This window comes from Episyrphus balteatus, chromosome 1 (genome assembly GCF_945859705.1).
Source record: "Episyrphus balteatus chromosome 1, idEpiBalt1.1, whole genome shotgun sequence".
NCBI classification, from domain to species: domain Eukaryota; kingdom Metazoa; phylum Arthropoda; class Insecta; order Diptera; family Syrphidae; genus Episyrphus; species Episyrphus balteatus.
In genome coordinates this window covers 158246325-158268654 of record NC_079134.1, presented here as the reverse complement: position 1 = coordinate 158268654, position 22330 = coordinate 158246325, and the positions used below count along the sequence as shown (strand labels likewise).

The 22330-nt window shown below is 32.5% G+C and overlaps 1 protein-coding gene across 4 annotated transcripts; it reads left to right on the top strand.

The window, feature by feature from the left end:
• The first annotated feature begins 1537 nt into the window (after positions 1-1537).
• LOC129908716 (kinesin heavy chain) lies at positions 1538-20990 on the top strand. 4 transcript variants are annotated; one of them, XR_008771321.1, is made up of 6 exons: positions 1538-1837; positions 1937-2112; positions 2177-2453; positions 17133-17592; positions 17663-20324; positions 20398-20990. XR_008771321.1 is itself a non-coding variant. In XM_055985457.1 (5 exons), exons 3-5 carry the CDS (start codon positions 2307-2309, stop codon positions 19957-19959), a joined length of 2904 nt encoding a protein of 967 aa, XP_055841432.1. In that variant the 5' UTR covers positions 1538-1837; positions 1937-2112; positions 2181-2306; the 3' UTR covers positions 19960-20990. The 4 variants fall into 4 exon arrangements, 3 of the variants coding, with proteins under 3 accessions (XP_055841432.1, XP_055841419.1, XP_055841425.1); XM_055985457.1 differs by having other exon boundaries at positions 2181-2453; positions 17663-20990; XM_055985444.1 differs by having other exon boundaries at positions 17663-20990.
• The last annotated feature ends 1340 nt before the right edge of the window (positions 20991-22330 follow it).

Genomic DNA, 22330 nt, shown 5'->3' with positions numbered 1-22330 from the left:
CGCGAGCTACGTACCAGGCTTTAATTCCAATGGAACGGGACTAATTTGAAAAATAACAAATTTTCTTCGTGTTTCGTCTCGGGAAATGGTAAATAATTGTTAAAAAATTTGCTGTGTGCGTGGTTTTTCGGTTTTTGTGCGTGTTTCGTCGGTAATTTAAACAAACAAGAGAAATGTCAAATTTGAGTCCTGAACTCAAGAGGCATCGTGTAATAGTACACGCGTCTCACAGAATGATTACACACCGGCACACAAAAAAAAAAAAAGTGTCATGAACCAGAAACCAGACCTATCTTTCTATATGTTTTTGGACCCGCTGAATCCGAATTTTAAGTCCGTTTGGCCCTGTCACCCTCCAGTTTTGAGTAATATGCAAAAAACTCAAAAAAAGGTAGTTTTTGGGGTCTTTTTTACACTTTTCTCAAAACTGGAGGGTGACCGGGCAAAACGGACTTGAAATTCGGATTCAGCGGTCCCAAAAACATATAGAAAGATAGGTCTGGTTTCTGGTTCATAGAACTTTTTTTTGTGTGCTAGCACTGTCGCGACATGTCGCTGTCATACCCGGCACACAAAAAAAAAAGTTTCATGTACCAGGAAGCAGACCTATCTTTCTATATGTTTTTGGGACCGCTGAATCCGATTTTCAAGTCCGTTTTGCCCGGTCACCCTTCAGTTTTGAGAAAAATGTAAAAAAGACCCCAAAAACTACCTTTTTTTGAGTTTTTTGCATATTACTCCAAAAAAGTCATAAAAATTCAAACAAAATGCACTCACAGCTCAAAACTGGAGGGTGATGGGGCCAAACGGACTTCAAATTCGGATTCAGCGTGCCTAAAAACATATAGAAAGATAGGTCTGGTTTCTGGTTCATGACACTTTTTTTTTTTTGTGTGCCGGTGTTATCAAAAGAAAATTAGAAAAAAGAGACACGATGCCTCTTGAGCCAAAGACTCAAATTTGACATTTCTCTTTTGATTTAAAATTTGCCACCGAATTCAGAAAATAAAAGTTGCTGAACCACAGATTAAATATTTGTACAACTGGCCATTAGGGAGCTATTTTTTTTTTCTTTCATCTGACAGTTGTTCTCGGTACAGACTTTCTGCATATTATCAAGAAAAAAAAAATTAAACATAAATTAATGGTGTTTTCGTTTGATAAAAAAATCGATTTATTTTTTGATCTAAATCTGTCAAGAAAAAAAAACAATTTTGTTTTAAGTAGTCGCAACAACACCATAAGTCAGATAAATAAATACGATAGTACCTTCTTTTCTTATACCATGGTAATGGTTGGATATAACTGGAAGTCGACAAACTATCTACATAACATGGAAATTCCTACTACAGGTTAAAGTAAATTAAAAAAAATATAAAGTAACTGAACGCGTTCATCTAGTGATTTTACAAATCACTTCAAACACACTCATTTGTTTACATTTCAAAAAACTCACTTCTGGCAGTACCGCTTACGTCATTCATCTACGAATCTAGTTTAAAAAAGAAAAGAGAAATGAAAATTTTATTTCGCAAAAGACTAGCGCTGAGAGCGAAAGAAAAAATAACTACTCATTCGTCTTCTGTCTTTTTAAGTACATAAATTTAAATATAAAATAGCAAATTCAAGTGCTTTATTATTCCTAACTTAATCTACGAATAAAAACAAAAATCTAGATAATTTAATTATTTTTCCATTTATTTCTACTTTAATAAAAAACTTAAACCATTTGGATTTATAAAGAAAATTTATCGATTAATTTCGGAAGCAATTTTTTTTTTCTCTCTGTGAAAGTTACAAATTCTAATATATCGGTGTTCTTCTAATTTAAAATAGAGTGAGACAACTACATTAATTTTATAAAAGGCAAAACGAGAAAAAAAAAACAATTTTATATACATTTGCCGTTTTAATATTTTTTCAATTTTTCTTTTAGGTGTGTATTCGTATAATATTCGTCGTGGTGTTTTGTCGTGTGCTTGATCTCTCTGTTCTTTTCTCTCTCTGTCAGTTCAGTCAGACAAAACCGAACGGCAGCGAAATATATTTTGTAAAAAATTTTCTTTTCGCCGACCGACGACGTAGTCCGAGTGCGACGTCCCCCCTTTTCGAGTGAGCTCTCTTCGAACAAAGGAAAAAAAATCGAAAAAAATCAATTATCCTTATTTTTTTCCAGATAGATATAATATCCATCATAAAAAACTACGACTTCACGATTACACTCATACAAAAAATATATCCAAAATAGAAACGTAGCTTGTGTTAAAACATTTTTCAAATAAAATAAATTTCCGTCGACCGTCGACATGTCTGCCGAACGGGAAATCCCTGCGGAGGACAGCATCCGAGTGGTGTGTCGTTTTCGACCGCTCAACGATAGCGAGGAAAAAGCTGGATCCAAATTTGTTGTAAAATTTCCCAATAGCACTGAGGAAAATTGCATTTCTATTGCTGTAAGTATTTTCTTATAATTATTTTATAAATGCTAAAATGCTAATCTAATTTTTTATTCTGTCTGTCGACAAAGTTTTTCAATTGATTTTGGTTATAGACTTATTTTGCATGTGCAAAAAAAAAGTAAAGAAGAAAAAAAGTTTTTTTTTCTCTTCCCCCGCCCAAGTTTTTTTGTATGACAAGTTGAATGAGTCATCATCACATCCCCGCAAAGAGCCGCAAATTAGAGAGAAAATATACAAAAAAATTACGTCTGCCACACGGACGGACAAAGTCTCACAGTCTCATATAAAGTTGCAATCAGTTAAGGCAAATTTCCATAAAGATTATCTCAGTTTTTTGTTTCCATATCGTTGTAAAGTGTACCTATCTATAGAATAAGCACTTCATGAAAACTTCACGTAACTTCTCTTGGCTTTAAAAATAGATCGATTACTGTTGGACCGAATGATGTGGTGGATATCGGGCTGCTCTTGGGCTTGTTTGGGAGTCATGCATCCGACTTTTCTTTCCTTTCCATTGTTTTTTTTTTTTCTTCTTCTCTTTATTGTCCAGACAAAATAGACATTAAAAAAGGGAAAACTCAGAAATAATTCGCATAGAGCTGAAAATTGGTACAGGGCATTGAAATGTCGAATTATAGTAAAATATCAAAAGTCTCATGTTTGCTTAAAAAGTTATTCAAGTTTAAATGTCGAAAAAAAAAACAAACGATATATGTAGGTACTCTTGAAGAGTAATGAATTTCAATAAGGATAAAAACAACATAAGCTCAAGTTATAACACTGTGATAAAATAAGTATGTATTGTCTGTGATAATAGGTTTTAAGTTTCTGTTCTGTTTGATAAAAATATAGAAACATATATAAAAATGTAATTTGACGGCAAGTTATTAATTTAAGAGAAAAAAACAAAAAAAAAAAAATAGGTCTGTTTAATGAATCTTATCCGCACAGAAAAGATCCAAAAAGTACAGATTTGTGTGTTCCATGAAATAAAACTTTGCCTGTTCTACAGTCTGTCATTTTGGGTTTCATGAAGTTTTCCAGCACAGTTTAGTTCTAGTTTTTCTGCTCCTTTTTTTTGAGGAAAAGGAAATGAGTTAGAAGTGTCAAGCACAGCTGTTTTGTTTTATTCAAACAAAAATATGATAAAATGAATAAAAAAAAATTGGAATTTCCTCTAGAATCCTAAAAAATATGAAGAAAAAAATTTAAAATGGGCACGTTCAGGAAATATTAGGGTTTAGATATTTAGGCAACGTATTTTCTGAACGGAAGTTTGAGTAAATTCACTAATGTCGAATTCCTTTCAATTTTTTGAATCGCCTCAAAAAATCGAATTTTTGGTCTTAAAAAGGAACATGAAAACAGACCGAATTCTTTTTGCGATTGTATGTGTGTCATTTGACAACAATTTTTACACGAACGTCAAGCTGAAACCAAAACAATTTCTGCAAAATAAAACCAGAGATTCCTTTGATCAATAATTTTGTTTATTTTCTTCGGTAATATAGATTTATTTTAATCAGAATCAAAGGGAAATTGCAGTTATTATTAAGATCTGAGTGAAGATGAAGTAGAAGGTTAATTATTTTGGCCGTATGCTGTGGTTTTACAGAGAAAAAATTTTCTGACGACAATTACGAGGAGAAAAGTCACAGTAATTTTAATTTTTCACAAGAACTATGCCAGGAATAAATATATTTTGATCGCACATTGTTTTTTTTTTATTTATTTCATATTTTTCCGCAATAAAAATACGATATTCAATTAAAATTTACTCTTTATTTGAAGTTGGTGTTCTCAAATAAACAAACAACACGAAGAAAACTTTCAGCTTGACGTTTGAGAAATGTCAAATGTTCCAAGTGTGTGTGCAAATCCATGTAAATCTCTCAAAAAAGAGGGATTAAAAAAAATTCGAATTCTGCTTCGTTTGAGGCGAATTTTTTTTCTATGGAACATGATTTTCAGAAAAAATTCGCTTCGAGATCGCCGAAAATTCGATTTTTCAATTGAAAGGAATTCGACATAAAATAGTTTGGATACGCCATTATTGTTAAATTTTTAAATTTACTTGAAAATTTTACCTACAGATCGAATGGGGTAGACACGAAATTTCACTTTAATAAATAAATAATATTAATTGTAACCTATAATGAACTTTTTACTCGTTTTTCACACAAATAGATTTAATTCTATTACCGTCAGGTTGACCATAAAAAAACCATCCTAAATTTTTAGGGAAAATTTTCTTGTATAACTGCCTTCCAATAAAATTACTTAAATTGGAAGGTTTTTGTTGACAGTTTACCAATCACAGACCGAGAAATTACCTAAATATTTAGTCCCTAACGTTTCTGAACCTGTGCTGTTCTGTTCTAGATTTTCTTCACTAATAGCGTTTTCGTTTGGGAATTCTTAGAAGCGTCCGGGACTGTCCGATCCGGAATGCCAAACGATCAGAGTTAGATACTTTTTTTTTATTCTGAAGTTTGGGTTTCTTTGTATTTGTGAAACATCAAATGCGAACGTCTGATGAAAGTTTTGTTTTGTTTATTTTTTTTTTTATTATCATTAAGTTATTTATTTTTGTTTTCTTTCTTCACATTATTTTAATATAATTTAAAGTTTGTGCATAGTTAAAAATCTTGAAATTGAGAAATGAATAACAAAGAATGACATTTCATTACTTTGACGTCTTAAGTGTTAACATGTGTGCGTGATTCTGGTTTTGATTCTGCCTCAAAATTCGGAACCGATTTTCTCTTCTTTTCAGAATTAGAACTGTCATTGAGTGCCAAACGATCAGTTTCAGAATCGTTCGGGAGAATTCCGGACAGTCCCGGACGACCAAACGAAAACGCTATAAGCAGGCCTAATGTTCTATAAAAAGAATTGTAATTGTATTTAAGGTCTAATAAAATTAAAACCCCTGAATATATTGGCAAAAAACCAAACGAAAGGTCGGGAAAATTAATGGATTAGTCTTTTAATTGCTTTAAAAATTCACAGATCATAAAAGCCCAAATTAAAAATACTCAATATTTATAATAATTATAACTGATATATAATATTACAACCGTCGAAAATGTAGGTTTTTCATAGGTATACAACTTTGAAACGGGAGAAGCTATCAAAAAAAAAAATATATCGAAGACTTGTAGGTTTTGTAATTTCCTAAAAAAAATGTTATGACACTTTTTTTCTGCAAGGTACCTATCGTTGAGAAGATATCGTGTTTTTTAAAATGTGTTAAATGTCGAAAATAACGTTTTTTTTGCCCATTACTCTTAAGCGATGAGCCATATCGAAAAGCTGTCTTTGAAAAACTAGTAGATAATGTGCTCCTCTATATAAAAACTTTTTTTTTTTTTTGTTAGGGTAGTCCTTCGAAACAAAAAAATTAGTATTTGGTCAAAACCCAATAATTGCAAATTTTTGTACCTAGCTTCTAAAATATGAGTTTTTTTTTGAATATATGTATATTTTTAACTCAATTCATAGACTAGGTATAATGTTTTCCACAAAAAAGCTTAAAATAATGCTTTATGGCAATTCCATGGTAACTCACTTACCTAACATTCACAAAATTTTCAATACATAAATAGCTTATTTTTTGTCAAAATTTAATATAAATTGATACGAAAATACTGTCTATGAATTTAGCATAACTTTTACTTTCATAATAAAGTAAAACATTTTCCTTTATTTTAAGCATTTGCTTGGGAAAAATAAAAGTCTGTTGGTAACTCACGTTACAAAAATCGAACACGAGTTTTAAGAGTATGAAATTAAGAATCTTAATTTGTATTGAAGATTCCATAGGTACATACAAAATTACAAGTTTTTATAATTAGCGACAAAACCAAACATTTATTGAATACTTCGATGAAACATTTGAAAATATTTAGGTAATTCACGTTACATTAATTTGGTAACTCATGTTACCTGCGATTTATTGTTGCAAAAATAAAGAATAAATGCATTTTCATTAAAGTCATTTTAAAATCGGATTTTGTGTTACAAAGCTTGCTTAAATGGTTATTTATTTTAGCAATCAGAAGGGGATATTGTCATTGTCACTATTAGATTTATTTTGTTTTTTGTGGGCTCTTTTTTTCGTCACATTCATGTGAAATTCTTCTGTAGTTGGCAAGCTTATGCTTTAAAAATGCTTTAGGATTATTTATACTCCTTGAATTTAATTTCTAGCCATAATTGAATATAACAAAGAATCTATTGTTGCAACTTGCATAAAGAGTTGCCGTTTGTAAATATTAATTTTCTATTGGAAAAAGTAAAAAAGTCTGCATAATTTGTTCAAAGTGTCCACTTTTTCATGAAATTACCCTTTAGTAACACTTATAGTTTAAAAGATAATGCGCTTAATTGAGTGGTATATGTAGAAAATATGGTTTTTTGTCTATTTTCGTCAAATGGTCAATGTTACCTAAACTAATTTTCATAGATTATGTGCTCCTTTACATAATTTAATTCATTTTTTATTTCTCAGAGCTATAATTAGAAAAATAAAACATTTTTTTTTTTAGTTTGTAAAAAATAACATTTTTTTCGTACTTAACTCTTCTAAAACGGAATTTTTGAAATATATTTCAAAGTTATTTTATAGCCCCCATAAAAAATATTAAGATGTGCTATTTCGTAGCTGTCATCTTTTAGAAGATGTAAGGTTTCAGAGAAAGGACTATACGAAAAAATCGTGTATTTTGTCTTTTATTAAACTTGTATTTCCCACATTTAACCTTGAATAACTTTTTATGAAGCTTTTGGGAACGTTTGAAATTTTACTTTAAACGACGTTTCAATACTCTGTACCAATTTTCAGCTCTATGCGAATTATTTCTGGGTTGAATGTCTATTTTGACTGGACTTTTAGTTTTCTCATTCAAATTCTATTTATATTGTGATCTCATTATGTTTCATTTGGTTTCTGGAGCAACAACAGCAGCGGAAGATGTTTAGTCATATTTTTATTATTTAGTTCTAGAGTAATTGTTTGGTTTTTCTAAGAATATTTAAAAGAATGAGAAATAGAGACTAAATGTCGTTCGACTTAACGTAACGATTAGAAGGTCTTAATTTTCTGATTTATCTGGAGTAAACTTTGCATATACTTATGAGTAGGTATTTTCCAATAAGAACATTCATTTTGTAATTGGAAAACAGAAAATCGTTCATACGAAAGTTGTAGAGATATATAGTGAATGTGATGATAGGAAGAGTTTGTCTTTGTTATTTCTTGTCAACGCGACTAAAAAGAGTTTTTGTACCTGTACAAGTACGAGTACCTATCTACTTTATCATTCCATGTCCTCTTTATTCATTCATATCTGACGAACGATGACTCTGGAAATTCTTTTCTTTCATAATGATTGTAGTATGTGCAACGGGAAAGGAAAGAGGAAAAAAACTTCTCATGTCGGTATTTGTTTTATATAAGAATCTTATTTTACCTCTTTTTGTTTTTGCATTGAAAAGCACTGCAGTAGCACAGCAGCAGCGGTAAATTTAATATAGCCCAGAACGACGATACAAACTAAAACTTTTTTTCTCAAGGGGATTAAGAATGGCTTGTATATTGTTCTCTCTTTGGTGTTCCAACTTGCAAGTAGTTTGTAAATATATCTCTTTGTCAAAGTTTTATTTTATTCAATTAAATTTATTTTTATACTTTTCTCTACGGATAGATTTTTTAATCCTTGTAATATTATTAGGTATAACTTAAATCTTAACTTAGGTAATAATAAATATTGTGAACAAACCACCAGAAACTTTTTTTTTGTGAATTTTGATAAAATACTTTAATGACTTTAAGGTTGTTTGTTTTATATTTTGTGCCTACAAGAAGTTAATCCAAACAGCTTTGTCATTGTTTTTTTTTTTTGTGGGATGACTTTTTATAGTTTAAAAAAAAAACTTTCTATCAAAGTGAAATCTAAGAATAATTCAACTCACGGCTGGTTCTTGGGTGGTTAGATGATAACATAGGGTCTTATGCAATAAAAATGAGCTTAAGCTCTTATCTCACTTTTCAGTACATTTTCTTGAGATCTTTCTCATTTTCTTGAGATATGTAGATCTCTAGAAAATGTACTGAAAAGTGAGATAGAGCTTAAGCTCATTCTTTTTGCATATGAGCCATAGTGTTCATTTTACCCAAGACATTGGTACTTAAGCTGATTGGGCACAAAAATTGAAAGAGTTTGTCCCAAAGGGTTACCCTTCTTTGTTTGGCAATAATTGTCTGACAGTGAAATGGGAGTATATTGCCAGGTTGAAAATTTTTACTTAACATGTTGGGAATGTTTCTTCACAAAAATTCTTTCGATGGGTTCGCAGGCCAATTTTTTAATTTTTGAATTAACTTTATTTAGCTTTAGAAGCCATTTAGCTTACATTGTTTACATATTTAATGTTTAATTTTTTTTAAAACTTGGTGTACTTAATTAAATTTCGGTACTTCATTATATTTTTTTTATTTTTCCCACTGGATGTAATGTTTCTGATATTTACAGAATTCTGAAAGTTGAGGTTTTTTTTCTGATACTGGCATATTTGCCAGTACACGCTTTTTATTGGCCGTTGAATAAGTCGGTCTGGCCTGTTTGTACGCACACTAAGCCGACTAAACAATTGGTTTGGAAGTGGCAGCGCACTTCAAATAAAATCAGAACTTTTTTTGCCCCGGGAAAGAAAAAAATTACCTCTGAAGAGAATTTTCCTATCACGGATCTTCCTAGAACTTTTTTTTCCCCTCGGAAAAAGTCAAACCAACATACAATGGATTTCTGTTTCCCAATTTTGAAGATGATTCGTTATAGCAAAGTTCCCTGAAAGGGATAAAGTTCATGGGAGTTTTTGTTCGTGGTTAGAATGAAAGAATCCCTTTCACAAAATCCATCTTAGAAAATACCTGAATGGATTTTTCCATACAACCTCGAAAAAAAGATTCACAGAATTGAAAAAGATATGCTTTTTCGATCAATAAGTCCTAATTTTTCAATCGTCATTTAGACAATCAGAAGAATAATGTCAATATAAAAAATCGAAATCAGCTGTCCATTACAAACAAGCACCAATTTTCGGAGCTTTTAAAAATAAAAATTCATTCCATTTTTTCAATAATTTTCTTCCAAGGATAATTGTACTTCTTCATTTTGCTATAAAGAGAATAAGTTGATCTTGAAAGGACGTCATATTTCGATTTCCTTCAAAAGTTGGATATACACAAATTTTGCTAACCTAGAAATCCGCAGCAGATTTTCCACTACGAATTAACTACCAACAGATTTTTTAATACATTTTTCGTGATATAAAAAAAAAATATTATTAAACTATTATTAACATGTTCTCAAGAAAACTGCAACAAATAAGATGAACCCGATGTTTATTTAGGAACTCTTTCGCCTACAGAGGAGTTCTTTCCACAAAAATATTCAGAATATTTTTATAATTATAATTACAAAAACTGCATTCAGACACAATATTTTCTTGGAAATGGCCCAAATATGTGCCGACAGACGAAAGTATTTGCAGACATGAGTAATAGTCTATACATGGGCTTGCTTCCATTGATATTGATATGAATCAGTTACGTCGCACAAAAAAATCTGCTGCCACCTCTCCATCAGTACCTAATAAATACAATCAATTACAGTTTATTTTGTCAACAAATTCGGAAAACACTATTATTAAGCTCTTAAGAACAATATGTTTCAAATGTATGTTATATCTCTTCACATTATTTGTTACCGGTTTTTGAACTTAAAGTCAAAAATAAAAGTTTACGATTCGCTCTTGGTAGCGTTTGCTATGGAATCGCCCAGTAGTTGGTTGTACATGATTTTGTATTAGAAATAACGCGTTGTAGCAGTTTTACATTGAAGGCAACATATCTAGTTTTACTTTAAAAAACCGATGTCATTAAAAAATGTGAAACATTATTTATTCACTCCTCAAATGCGTTTTACAAATTTGTATTAATATCAAGAAAAGTTTATGAAGACATCAAGACTCAATTGTTTTCAAATCTCTTCAAAATGTTGACACTTATTGTTATCTACGATAAAACTTATTTAATTTTTATTTTTAAATACGGTGAATGAGTTGTTTTCAGTTTATAATTTCATATTCTCAACACAGTAGAACAAGCTTTTTTTTTGTTTTATTTCATTATTAAAGATTCGTAAAAAAAAAAAACAGTTTGTACATCTGTTCTAAGTTCCACGCATTAAATCCGATAATTGTTTTATGAATCCAAAGACGTTAATTTACTTTCGCTTAATCTTCAAATGCCATGCTTTTATGGTTATAAAACAAAAAGCAACAGCAAAATAAACAACACACTTTTGTTTGTTTGATGATTTCATGGTTTCGGTTGCCCTAGATTAAATGAAAAACAAACTATAACCTAACATTTCAATATCCTAAGGGTGTACCTATAGTTGTTGGCATTTGATTTATTTAACGCAAGAAGCGACATAATTTACCTCTAAGAATCTAACCGCGGAAGTAAAATAATCAATTTATTTATTGATTGATAAACCGAAAGACAATTTCCCCTCGTGTCGTCGAAATTGACTTGGATTTGTTTTCAACGAATACCTACAGTCTGTATTTATTGTTTAATTAATAAAAAAAAATAATTCAACAAATAAAAACAGCAACAGAAATGATAACATTGAAAACACCTCGATATGGATGACATCATAGTCATGCTAGTCAGTGAGAAGATTTTGTGTTGTGTTTCATTTTTTTTTTTGTTATTTTTTTCTTTTTCTTTCGGTTTACTCAATATCAACACTCAATTGTGAAAGGCAATTATCCCCGAAGTTTATCTCAAAGTTCAACAAAGTGTTGCTGTTGTTGTTGCTATCTTCCTTCCTTTACCCACTACAATAACTGGTTCTATCTAAGTCAGTCGGCAATGTTGACCCAACAATTCAGAAAAACGAAGTAAAAATAAAAACAATTCAGTAAAATTGTTATTCTTTCTTTTTTTTATTTTTTTTCGGCTTTTAAAGTATTATGACAGCAAAAACTGGTTTTCTTTTGCATGGTAGGTAAATTACCTACATAAAGTCTAGGTAACGCCATCTGCTCTGCCTCGCTACCCACCAGCGGAACCAAAAGAGGGAGCAACGAGTGACATGTAAAATGCACATTCAAGCGAAGCAACAAGACGCACATTGCATCTGATTGTACTTATAAACCAAGAATTTTTTAGTCTTTTTTTTTTTATATAAACAGACGAACAATTCGTTAACGTCGATTATTCATTCCGAATGATGACGCCTACACGCGTCGGCATGAAACAACAGATTTCACACTTCAAATGATTTCTTTTTAGTTTTTTGTTGTTGTTGTCTGATATACCAGTTAATAAAAATTATAAATAAGCAATCTTTATTTCTACGCTTCGAACTTTTTTCCTATATAAATTCTATACATTGTACATTTTTTAAATGATGATAAACCATCTATCTCTCTGTGAACTCATAATTAATTAATACCTACACCAAAACTATACAACCCGATGATGTATAGAATTAAGTACACACCAACTGTGTATTGAACTGAAAATAAATTAAATGAACAAAATATACAAATTGCACCAATAGAGGAGAGTAAACTTTATAGAAAAAGCTAAAATACAAATTATTCAAAGCACTTGATCTAATTTAATTGACATTTACATAGGTTTTGCACTTTACAACTCTACCTATGGTTTAGATTTTTTTTGCCTGCCACAGAAATTCTATTTTTAAATGAGTTTATTTGCAATTTAATGTTAATGAGCAGTTACGATCAAAAATAAAGTACATAATTATAAACTTTATTCTACGCTGCATCAAAAGAAACAACAAAGGTAAACGTTTTATACATATAATTTAGCTCAACACTCTCTATTAAATGTGTTAAGCTTTCACCTTGAAGCCTATAATCCTCTATTATGTAAACAATTTCGCTCACCACTTAATAGCACTTTCGGGCGCAAGTTATTAAATTTTTTTTTGTTTTTTGTTTTCACTAACCTTAACGCTTAAAGGATTGTAGTAGAGGTAGGAAAGACAGAAAATGAGAAAAAAGTACGAGTACAATTTTAAGCTTCATTCATGTTTCAGAAGACAAAAAAAAAAAAAACGATTCAGAAATGTATTCAGCTGTTAATATTTAACTTTTACAATATTTATGTATCTTTTTATATACATTTTTCTTTTGTTTTATTTTTCGCTCTACTCGGATGGAAAAGTGTTTTTATTTTCATATTGACGGGGGTATCTTGAGGTTGAATGATTTTCAGAAAAGGGCAAATAGTCACTGCCTGCAAAGTGTGTGAATTGTAGATGAATAAAACACAGTTGGAACGATGAGTTTTTTTATATTATGTATTATACAAAAGGATATGCGTTGCTCTGTATAAAAAGATATGCGTTTCTCTGAAATGAAAAGAATATCCTGGAAAGTAGATTTAAATATAAAATGAATGACGATGTGTTAAGAAGTAATTTAATAAAAGATAGGTTTGTAGGATTTTTTCGTGTTACCTCTAGTAATGGATCTACATAAATGTGCCTTGTTTAAAGTAAATGGTACATCACTTTATTAAATTCCCCAGAAATGTTTTGCGGAAAATGAAAGACATATTTGTTATGGAATTCTGTTGTTTTTGGAAAGGACTTTCGTCCTTGGAAAATTCTTTTGATTTCAAAAGTTACACACCTCTCAGAATAAGAGTGAGAGAAAAAATACTTGAATTTGAAAACAAAATAATTAAATAAGCAAAAACATCTCAGAATATTATTTATTTTTTAGATTATTATGTAAGACTTGCATCATCAATGTTGTATAGGAAAATTTAAGGGCTCTTTAGGATTACAGTATGTAAGTTAAATGCAATTATATTCCTTCTTAATGCACAAAATTGCTAATAATTTAAAAATTAATAGAACGAGGGGCCGCAGCAACTACCGAAGCTCGTATTTAGAGATTCGATTTATTCCTGGTGGCTTTTTGTATTTGAAAGACTTACTGTTCACTTCAATTTAATAAAATTTTGCTTTTTTGAACTTAATTTTTACAATTGACTAAAAATTAACTTATTTCTTAATCATATAACCTAGATTGTTACAAAATTTTGTTGGTGCATAGGTGGTTAAACCTTATAAAATGACAAAGTTGTAAAATAGAAATAAGTATAGTACTTGGATAAACTTAATTTAAGAAGTCTGCTGACTAGGTTGCCCGGAAAGCTGCAGAAGCTGCTTTTTAAACAAGAGTTTCATTGGTCGGCTTAGTTCTGTTTTTCTTATAATAAGGGGGTGAAGACGATGGAAGTTGGCTTTTGTGAGGACCAAACGAGAGTAATTTTTGAATCTCATGAGCTCGTTACGTTGGAACGTAATTGGAATTGCGTTTAATTTGCAATCTAGTTCCATCTCAAAGTATTACTGTGATGCTTTTACAGTTTTAAACCTATTTGTCTAGGCGCAATAGACAAATACTCATAGTTTCCGAATGTGAGCTTCAACTTTCCTAGCAATCATTGGCGAGATGAACTTCCAATATTTGATTAAATCGACGGTGTAGAGCAAGTTCTCGCACTTACTTGCAGGCAGTTGGTCTGACGCCAGGGTGCTCTAGAGAAAGGAGTTTAGTTTTGATCGTCTTTACCTGTCTTCTTCCTCCGTCTGAAATGTAAGTGTTTGCATGCATAATACTTGAATCTTTCAAATCTTAAAAGTTTTTCACATTATTTGAAGCATTCATGTTTTCTTAATCCACTTCTATTTTATTTTGTTTTAATTCTTTTATAGTAGGTATACGCTATCATTGAATCTTATGGTGAATGTTTTTTTTTGATGAGTTTAAAACGAAATATTTTTTGACCAAACTAATAACAGATCTGAATAGACTACCAATTGGACTAATCATTACACCAAGAGGTACTGCAATCGAATATTGCAGTATACATACGTATAAACGCTAGGCATATAAAACTAAATATGAGTTGAAAGAGCTTTAATACGAGGACAAGTTGAAAAGTTCTCGACGTGAAACAATTATAGCGATCCAATCAGCGAAAATTTATAAATCCACAAAGAGTTAGTAACTGCAAATTTTCAAACTTGGATTGGTTAAAAGAATTTTTTCCAAAACTCTTTGTTTTGGACAGATTGGCTCTTAGTGAAATTCATTCGAAAATTCCTTCGATGTCAACCGTCAAAAGAAAAAAAAAACATTTTCCACAAAATGTAACAAATAAATCTAAATTTTGTATTAAAAAGGATATCAAGTTGCCCAAACCTAAAAAAAACTGTCGACATCGGAATCCATTATCGTAATAAATCTAATTATGGCAGTAAATTTATACACACACACACACGCCAATAACACAAAGTAAGTGAAATGACGAAGAAATGTTTTCACAACACAACCCGCCACCCCCTTTTTGTTTAATACACATAAAGACATCATTACTTTCAAACTTATAGAAACAGAGCTCAAGTTAAAGGTAACTAGGCAATGGCATAAAGTCGTGTATAGTTCGAAAAGCAAAATACCAAACTGAGCCAACAGTGTTAACTATATGTTAAAAAGGGATTTACCTTAAAGAGAACCCTAAATATCAATTTTATTTTCTTTACCCCAACGTTCTTATTTTTTTGCTTTGACACATTTATATACAACATACTTCTTACTCCTCTGCAAGAGTGACCTGATGTTTGTAGAAATGTAACGATAGATATCGATTTTTACCGCATAGGTGATAACGTTCTAGGAATGTCGATAAATCTAAACGTAACAAGCCCATAGGTTCAGTAGCCTTTTGCAAAAGATGCAATAAACACGTCATTTGGGATTGGCACTTTGCTGTCTGAACACGATTTTACGTGCTAGAGCTACTTTTTTACTACTGCAAAAATCACTCATGCTTTTCATGTATCTTTAGCAGCGGAGGAGGAGGTTTATGGAAAAAGCGCTTTGAACGCAGAGAGTAACTGACCAATAACAATTAAACGTCATTAATAAATAAAAAAAAAAAAAAAAAGTAATCACTTCGTGTTCGTTACTGTAGTTGTTTCCCCTTAAAATCACTCAGTCAGAACATTATTTTTCCCATTCTTTTCTTCAGTGTCTGAATAGCCTATCGTCGCGACGTTGTAACAATGTTATAAGGCAAAGGCAGCACAGGCACCCAAGTGCATCAAAATGCAGGCATTTAAATGGAAATTTCCTAAAAGCCAAGTCAAGTTAGTATACAGTAGTTAATACGCATTGAAGATAGAAGAAGAAGAGTTTCCTTCTTATTATTCATGTGTAAATTGTAACAAAAGTATAACAACTTTGGAGTGGCATACATTTAAACGCCCTTCTACTCTCAGTAGACGACATGTCCTTTGTTCTTTGTTTGCATTCGTTTAATTGGCTACATCTACGTTGCCCGAGGAAAATTTTATTTCATAAGGCTTCACACAATGAAATAAATCCTACAAGCATACAACTGCATATGAACATACTGATAGGTATATAGTTGGCATTATGATAGTTCTTGGCAGAAAAATATAAGGGATCCTTCAGGTAGCTATAACCTGTCAGGAACAAAATTATTTAGGTAGACACTTTTTTTTTAAAAAGTTCAAGGATTTTCTTATGCAATTTATGGCCTCTTCATAAAGTTTAATTGGATTTTTAATTTTAAATTTATATTTTAATCAAGCTTACACGTGGTGTAATCTAGAGCTGGTCTAAATGTGTTATTTTAACTGAAAATCTGTTAATGCTTTGAAGTAGGTAGCATGTCAATAATGTGCTATGGACTGAGCAGAGAATGATTGTTAATCTGATTGTACGTTTTTGGTCTAATTGACATAGGATTTCCTGTTCAGCAAACTAGTGCATTGTAATTTGTTGCACTTAGTGAGCAGAACCTAATCACAGTTGTTAGAGGAGGTATCATAGGAGTTTTTTTTTTTACTTTTAAAACGGATTAATTAATTAGAGGCAATACGGGTAATACATTGCCCCCAGATTTACAAAATACATCTTACAAATTGAAATATCAATGGCTTTTCTTGATGGTCAATTCTATAGGGTAAAATTCAATACGAAAAACTATTTTTAATTTAAGGAAACTGAAAACTTTTCATTATCAAATATGGATCATGAAAAATCTAAAAAAGAAAAACATCGTAGTAGGTATATTTTAACTCGTTATATCTCCGAATTCATTTTTTGTGATTTGGTTCAATTCAGCTTTTAGCTCTCTCCGTATAAAAACCCTTTTCATATATTTTCAAATTTTCAAAACTTATCTAACCTGTGGTAGATACCTATCCATTGACTCCCAAAAACAATTATATTGTGTTTTTCTTTTTTAAATCATTACCGACTTGTTACATGATACTAACAATAAAAAGAAATATAAGCAAATTTGGTTGTAAGATAAAATTGCAGCCAGGGAAAAAAGAATTGAATCCTGTCAGTTAAAGGATATGGTTCGGACTTCGGAGTAATCTATAAACTTTTATGTCACAACCACCAGATGCTTCATTTCAACTCTTTCCCAAAATACCAGATATCTTTTACATAAGCTTACAAAGTTTCAATTTTAATTTTGTTCATTTAAATTTTGTTTTTATTTTTTTACAGGGAAAAGTTTACTTGTTTGACAAAGTTTTCAAACCCAATGCGTCGCAAGAAAAAGTTTTCAATGAGTCCGCCAAGTCAATTGTCACTGATGTCCTTGCCGGTTACAACGGCACAATTTTCGCCTATGGACAGACATCTTCAGGTAAAACTCACACCATGGAAGGTGTTATTGGTGATCCCGTCAAACAGGGTATTATTCCGCGTATCGTGAATGACATCTTCAACCACATCTACACAATGGAAATGAATCTTGAGTTCCATATTAAAGTTTCATACTATGAAATTTACATGGACAAAATTCGTGATCTCTTAGATGTATCCAAAGTTAATTTGAGTGTGCATGAAGATAAAAATCGAGTGCCGTATGTAAAGGGTGCCACTGAGAGATTCGTCTCTAGTCCAGAAGATGTATTTGAAGTTATCGAAGAGGGAAAATCTAATCGGCATATTGCTGTCACAAGTAATTTAATTTATTTTATAATCCAATTCTCTGGTAATAATTGAATTTATTTATTTGATTTAACTTTCAGACATGAACGAGCATTCATCACGTTCTCATTCAGTCTTTCTGATTAATGTAAAGCAGGAGAATTTAGAAAATCAAAAGAAACTTTCTGGTAAATTGTATTTGGTGGATTTGGCTGGTTCTGAAAAAGTTTCAAAAACTGGTGCCGAAGGTACTGTCTTGGACGAAGCTAAAAACATCAATAAGTCACTGTCTGCTCTTGGTAATGTAATATCGGCCTTGGCCGATGGCAACAAGACGCATATTCCGTATCGTGACTCCAAATTGACAAGAATTCTACAAGAATCACTTGGTGGTAACGCCCGAACGACAATTGTGATCTGTTGCTCACCGGCAAGTTTCAATGAATCTGAAACCAAGTCAACACTAGATTTTGGTCGTCGTGCCAAGACTGTGAAGAATGTTGTTTGTGTCAATGAAGAGCTTACAGCCGAAGAATGGAAACGTCGCTACGAAAAGGAGAAGGAGAAAAATGCCCGTCTCAAGGGCAAGGTGGAGAAACTCGAACTGGAATTGGCCAGGTGGCGTGCCGGCGAAACGGTTAACGCTGAAGAGCAAATCAATATGGAAGATATTATGGAGGCGAGTACACCAAATTTGGAAGTGGATGTTGTTGGCGATACTACCCCAGTTCCGGCCACACCAGCTGCCAACCTTACGGCTATGATTGGTTCGATTAGTGGCGATGAAAGAGCTCGTCTGGAGGCTGAACGTGAAAGACTCTATCAGCAGTTGGATGAGAAGGACGAAGAAATCAACCAACAAAGTCAGTATGTGGAGAATTTGAAAGATCAGATTCTCGAGCAGGAGGATCTGATTGCAAATGCTCGACGTGAGTACGAAGCACTGCAGTCAGAAATGGCGAGGATACAGCAGGAGAACGAAAGCGCAAAGGAGGAAGTCAAAGAGGTGCTACAGGCTCTTGAGGAACTTGCTGTCAATTATGACCAGAAGTCCCAGGAGATCGATAATAAAAACAAAGAGTTCGACACTCTCAGTGAAGAGCTCCAAACTAAGCAAACTCTGCTTAATACAACAACATCTGAGCTGCAGCAGCTGAAGGACATGTCGGCGCACCAGAAGAAGCGCATCAACGAGATGTTGACAAACCTCTTACGTGATTTGGCTGAGGTCGGACAGGCTCTGTCCACAGATAACTCCATCGACATGAAACTCAACACTGTCGATTCCGCCGGCAAAGTTGAAGAGGAGTTCACAATGGCTCGTTTGTATATCAGCAAAATGAAGACCGAAGCAAAGAATATGGCTCTGCGGTGTTCCAACATGGAGACTCAACAAGTCGATTCAAACAAAAAACTTTCTGAATACGAAAAGGATCTCGGAGAGTACAGACTACTTATTTCACAACACGAGGCACGTATGAAGTCTCTCCAGGAGTCAATGCGCGAAGCAGAAAACAAGAAACGTACACTCGAGGAGCAAATTGATTCGCTGCGAGAGGAGTGTGCCAAATTAAAGGCAGCCGAACATGTGTCAGCCGTAAATGCCGAAGAGAAACAAAAAGCCGAACAACTTCGTTCCATGTTCGATGGTCAAATGGATGAACTTCGTGATGCACACACCAAACAAGTCGCCGAATTGCGTGATGAAATTCTATCCAAACAACATGAAATGAATGAAATGAAGGATGTCTATCAGAAATTAATTCTTGCCCATCAACAAATGACAGCCGATTATGAGAAATTAAAGCAAGAAGAAGCAGAAAAATCCTCCCGCCTGCAGGATATTATTCTCACAAATGAACGCCGCGAACAGGCGCGCAAAGATCTCAAAGGTCTCGAGGATACCGTGGCCAAGGAGCTACAAACCCTGCACAATTTGCGCAAACTATTCGTACAAGATTTGCAGGCTCGCATCAAAAAATCAATTACCAATGAGGATAGCGAAGAAGACGGTGGCTCTTTAGCCCAGAAACAAAAGATTTCATTCCTCGAAAATAACCTTGACCAACTGACCAAAGTGCATAAGCAATTGGTGCGCGATAATGCCGATCTGCGTTGCGAATTACCTAAGCTGGAGAAACGTCTCCGCATTACAATGGAACGCGTCAAAGCGCTAGAAACCGCACTCAAAGAGGCTAAAGAAGGAGCAATGCGTGATCGCAAACGCTATCAATACGAAGTCGATCGCATTAAGGAAGCCGTCCGACAGAAGCACCTCGGCCGACGAGGACCACAGGCGCAAATCGCCAAACCAATCCGAGCTGGTCAAGGAAATATTGCAATTCGCGGTGGTGGCGGTGTGGGTCAAGTTCAACAACCAAACCCAGTTAGCTCGTAAATAATGCAATTAAAAAATTTATAAAACATACAAAAAAATATTATTATACATAATATTATTAATTATACATAAAAAAAAATATTTATTTACAAAAAAAAAAAAAATGAAAAAAAAAAAAAAAAAAAAAAAGCAACAACAATAGAAAATAGTTTTGAAAATAATAAACAAAAAAAAAATCCAAATTTAAAAAATCACATCAAACTACAAACCGAGATGAAAGCAAAGGAACATACAACACACATTCATATCCAGTGATGAGAAATGTTCTAAGAGAACTAAGTTAACGAAAATATGTATGTATAATGTTGCTATGTGTTGCAGAAGAGGGAAGGAACAGAGAAAAACAGATATAAAATTATAAAAAGGTAAAAAAGAGTACTCGTCAGCGTCACAGCTCATTGCACTCCACTTGGCTTTTATATTTTATTTAAACGACAGGTGTACTTGCAGACAGTTTGAATTGAATTTGAATAAAAAGAAAGAAGGAAAAACAACAACAATATAATGGATTAATGTTTGGTCTTTGGTGTGTATACATAGTTCTTAATTTTTATTTTTTACTATTTTTTTTTGTTTTGTACGATCCAAAGAGTTGCGCAATTAAATTGTGCCGGTCTCTCTGCCTTTTATGTATTATTTGTTATACTCTCTTTTTTAAAAATTATTTGTAATAAAAAAAAGGTTTAATTAAAAAAAAAAACATAAAAGAAAGGCTTTGAACTGAAAATGAAAAGTCCTCCACAACAGACTACATACCACTGAGATGATCTCATATAATAATGTGAAAGTGATGAAAAGAAGCCACAATAATGAGCAGACCAAACCACAAAAAAAAAAACGAAACCAACAAAAACATCAAATCTTCACGTTCTCACTTTGAACATTCACATGAATGCTCCTAGGCTCTGGTCTTTTAAATAAAAACATTGCGCTGTAAACATTCAAAATTTGGGTCACCGCATTCTCTAGAAGTATAGTAAGGTAGTACTTGTTAGGTTGTTTTTCAATAAGAAACAAAAAAAAAAAACAAACACCAACTTAAGGGCACCACGTCTCATAGAGCAAATGAAAAAATGCGGAAGTTTGTTTTGCGGTTTTTTGTGTGCAAATGCATTCCAAGAGTGTGTATTGTTGAACTAGCTAGCACCAGCATCATGTTGTCGTAAATTCATTGATGCTTCTGATAAGAACATTGTGCGAGAGGCTACTCTTCTAAGTTTTGTAAGTTAAGTAGGTATGTGTGTCAACTCGAATTGAAAGAAGGGTGTAACTTGTGGGTGGTAATATGACCATTTAAGGAGCTGAGGTGATTAGTAGGCAGTTTGCTTTAATGGCATCATTTGACCAATATAATATTACTACCGGCATATAATTTTTTTAGTGGGGCATGTTAGATTGTAGAGCATTTCAAAACGCAACTGTTTTTCCTTCCAGTCAAAAGTGTATTGTTAAAGACATTTTTAATGTATGGAATATCTTTAGATAGGGGATAATTCTAACCACTATCGATGTGTGAACTACTTTCTTTGTCGACATAATATTGTTTTTAATAAAACGTTATAAGGTGCTTTTAAGTATGGTCATATCCAGCTTCTTTTCAGTTGTGGATAGAAAAGAATTAAGAGACACAGTGATGGAAAACTAATTAAGCATTCATATCATCGTTTTCTTAGAGAATATAAATATGAAGAAATCTCTAGTTTTAACAAAATTCTTTTTGGATATGTGTATTTAAATTTTTAACTTAAGAACTCAATACACAATAAACTACAAAATAGGATCGACAAAATGGATGGCAATTTAAATAGCATCATAAGCTCATCTATTTTTGAATTCAGTACTTAGCAGTTTACCATTAAATTTCTAAAAATGCTTTAAGTCTATTTGGCAAACTATCCATTAGATTCTGGCAGCGAATTTTCGGGATAGAAAACCCTGTCCAAATCGTCTATTAGGATTGAGGTGACCTTTAGTGACCAACTTAAAACTTGGTACTCTCGTAGCCAAATTTGAACTGATTTGGCAGTTTGTTAAGGGTCATTACCAAGGACAAATCGCCAAGTTAATGGTATATTTTCAAATGCATAGGTTTCCAATCCCTTTTCTAGAAATATCCCGTATTGATGCTGGTTCATCCTCCCAGATACTCTTAATACATCGTATTGCCGAAAACATGTGTATTCATCTCCATCGTATATTTGCGTTTATTTTTTCATACAATTTAGGTTAAATTTTTCACCTTGGGTAAAATTAAATTCTGCTCTACAGCAGATTAAATTTTAACATTATTTACCACACAAGAGTGCTATCTAGTTTTCCACGAGTGTATGTAACTTTTGCCAGCACCCGTCTCCCAACGGCTGGTACCAGT

Coding starts and splice junctions, on each gene's coding strand:
- LOC129908716 (XM_055985457.1), top strand. CDS start 2,307: ATGTCTGCCGAACGGGAAATCCCTGCGGAGGACAGCATCCGAGTGGTG. Junction 2,454..17,132: donor AAAATTGCATTTCTATTGCT/GTAAGTATTTTC, acceptor ATTTTTTTACAG/GGAAAAGTTTACTTGTTTGA. Junction 17,593..17,662: donor TCGGCATATTGCTGTCACAA/GTAATTTAATTT, acceptor TTTAACTTTCAG/ACATGAACGAGCATTCATCA.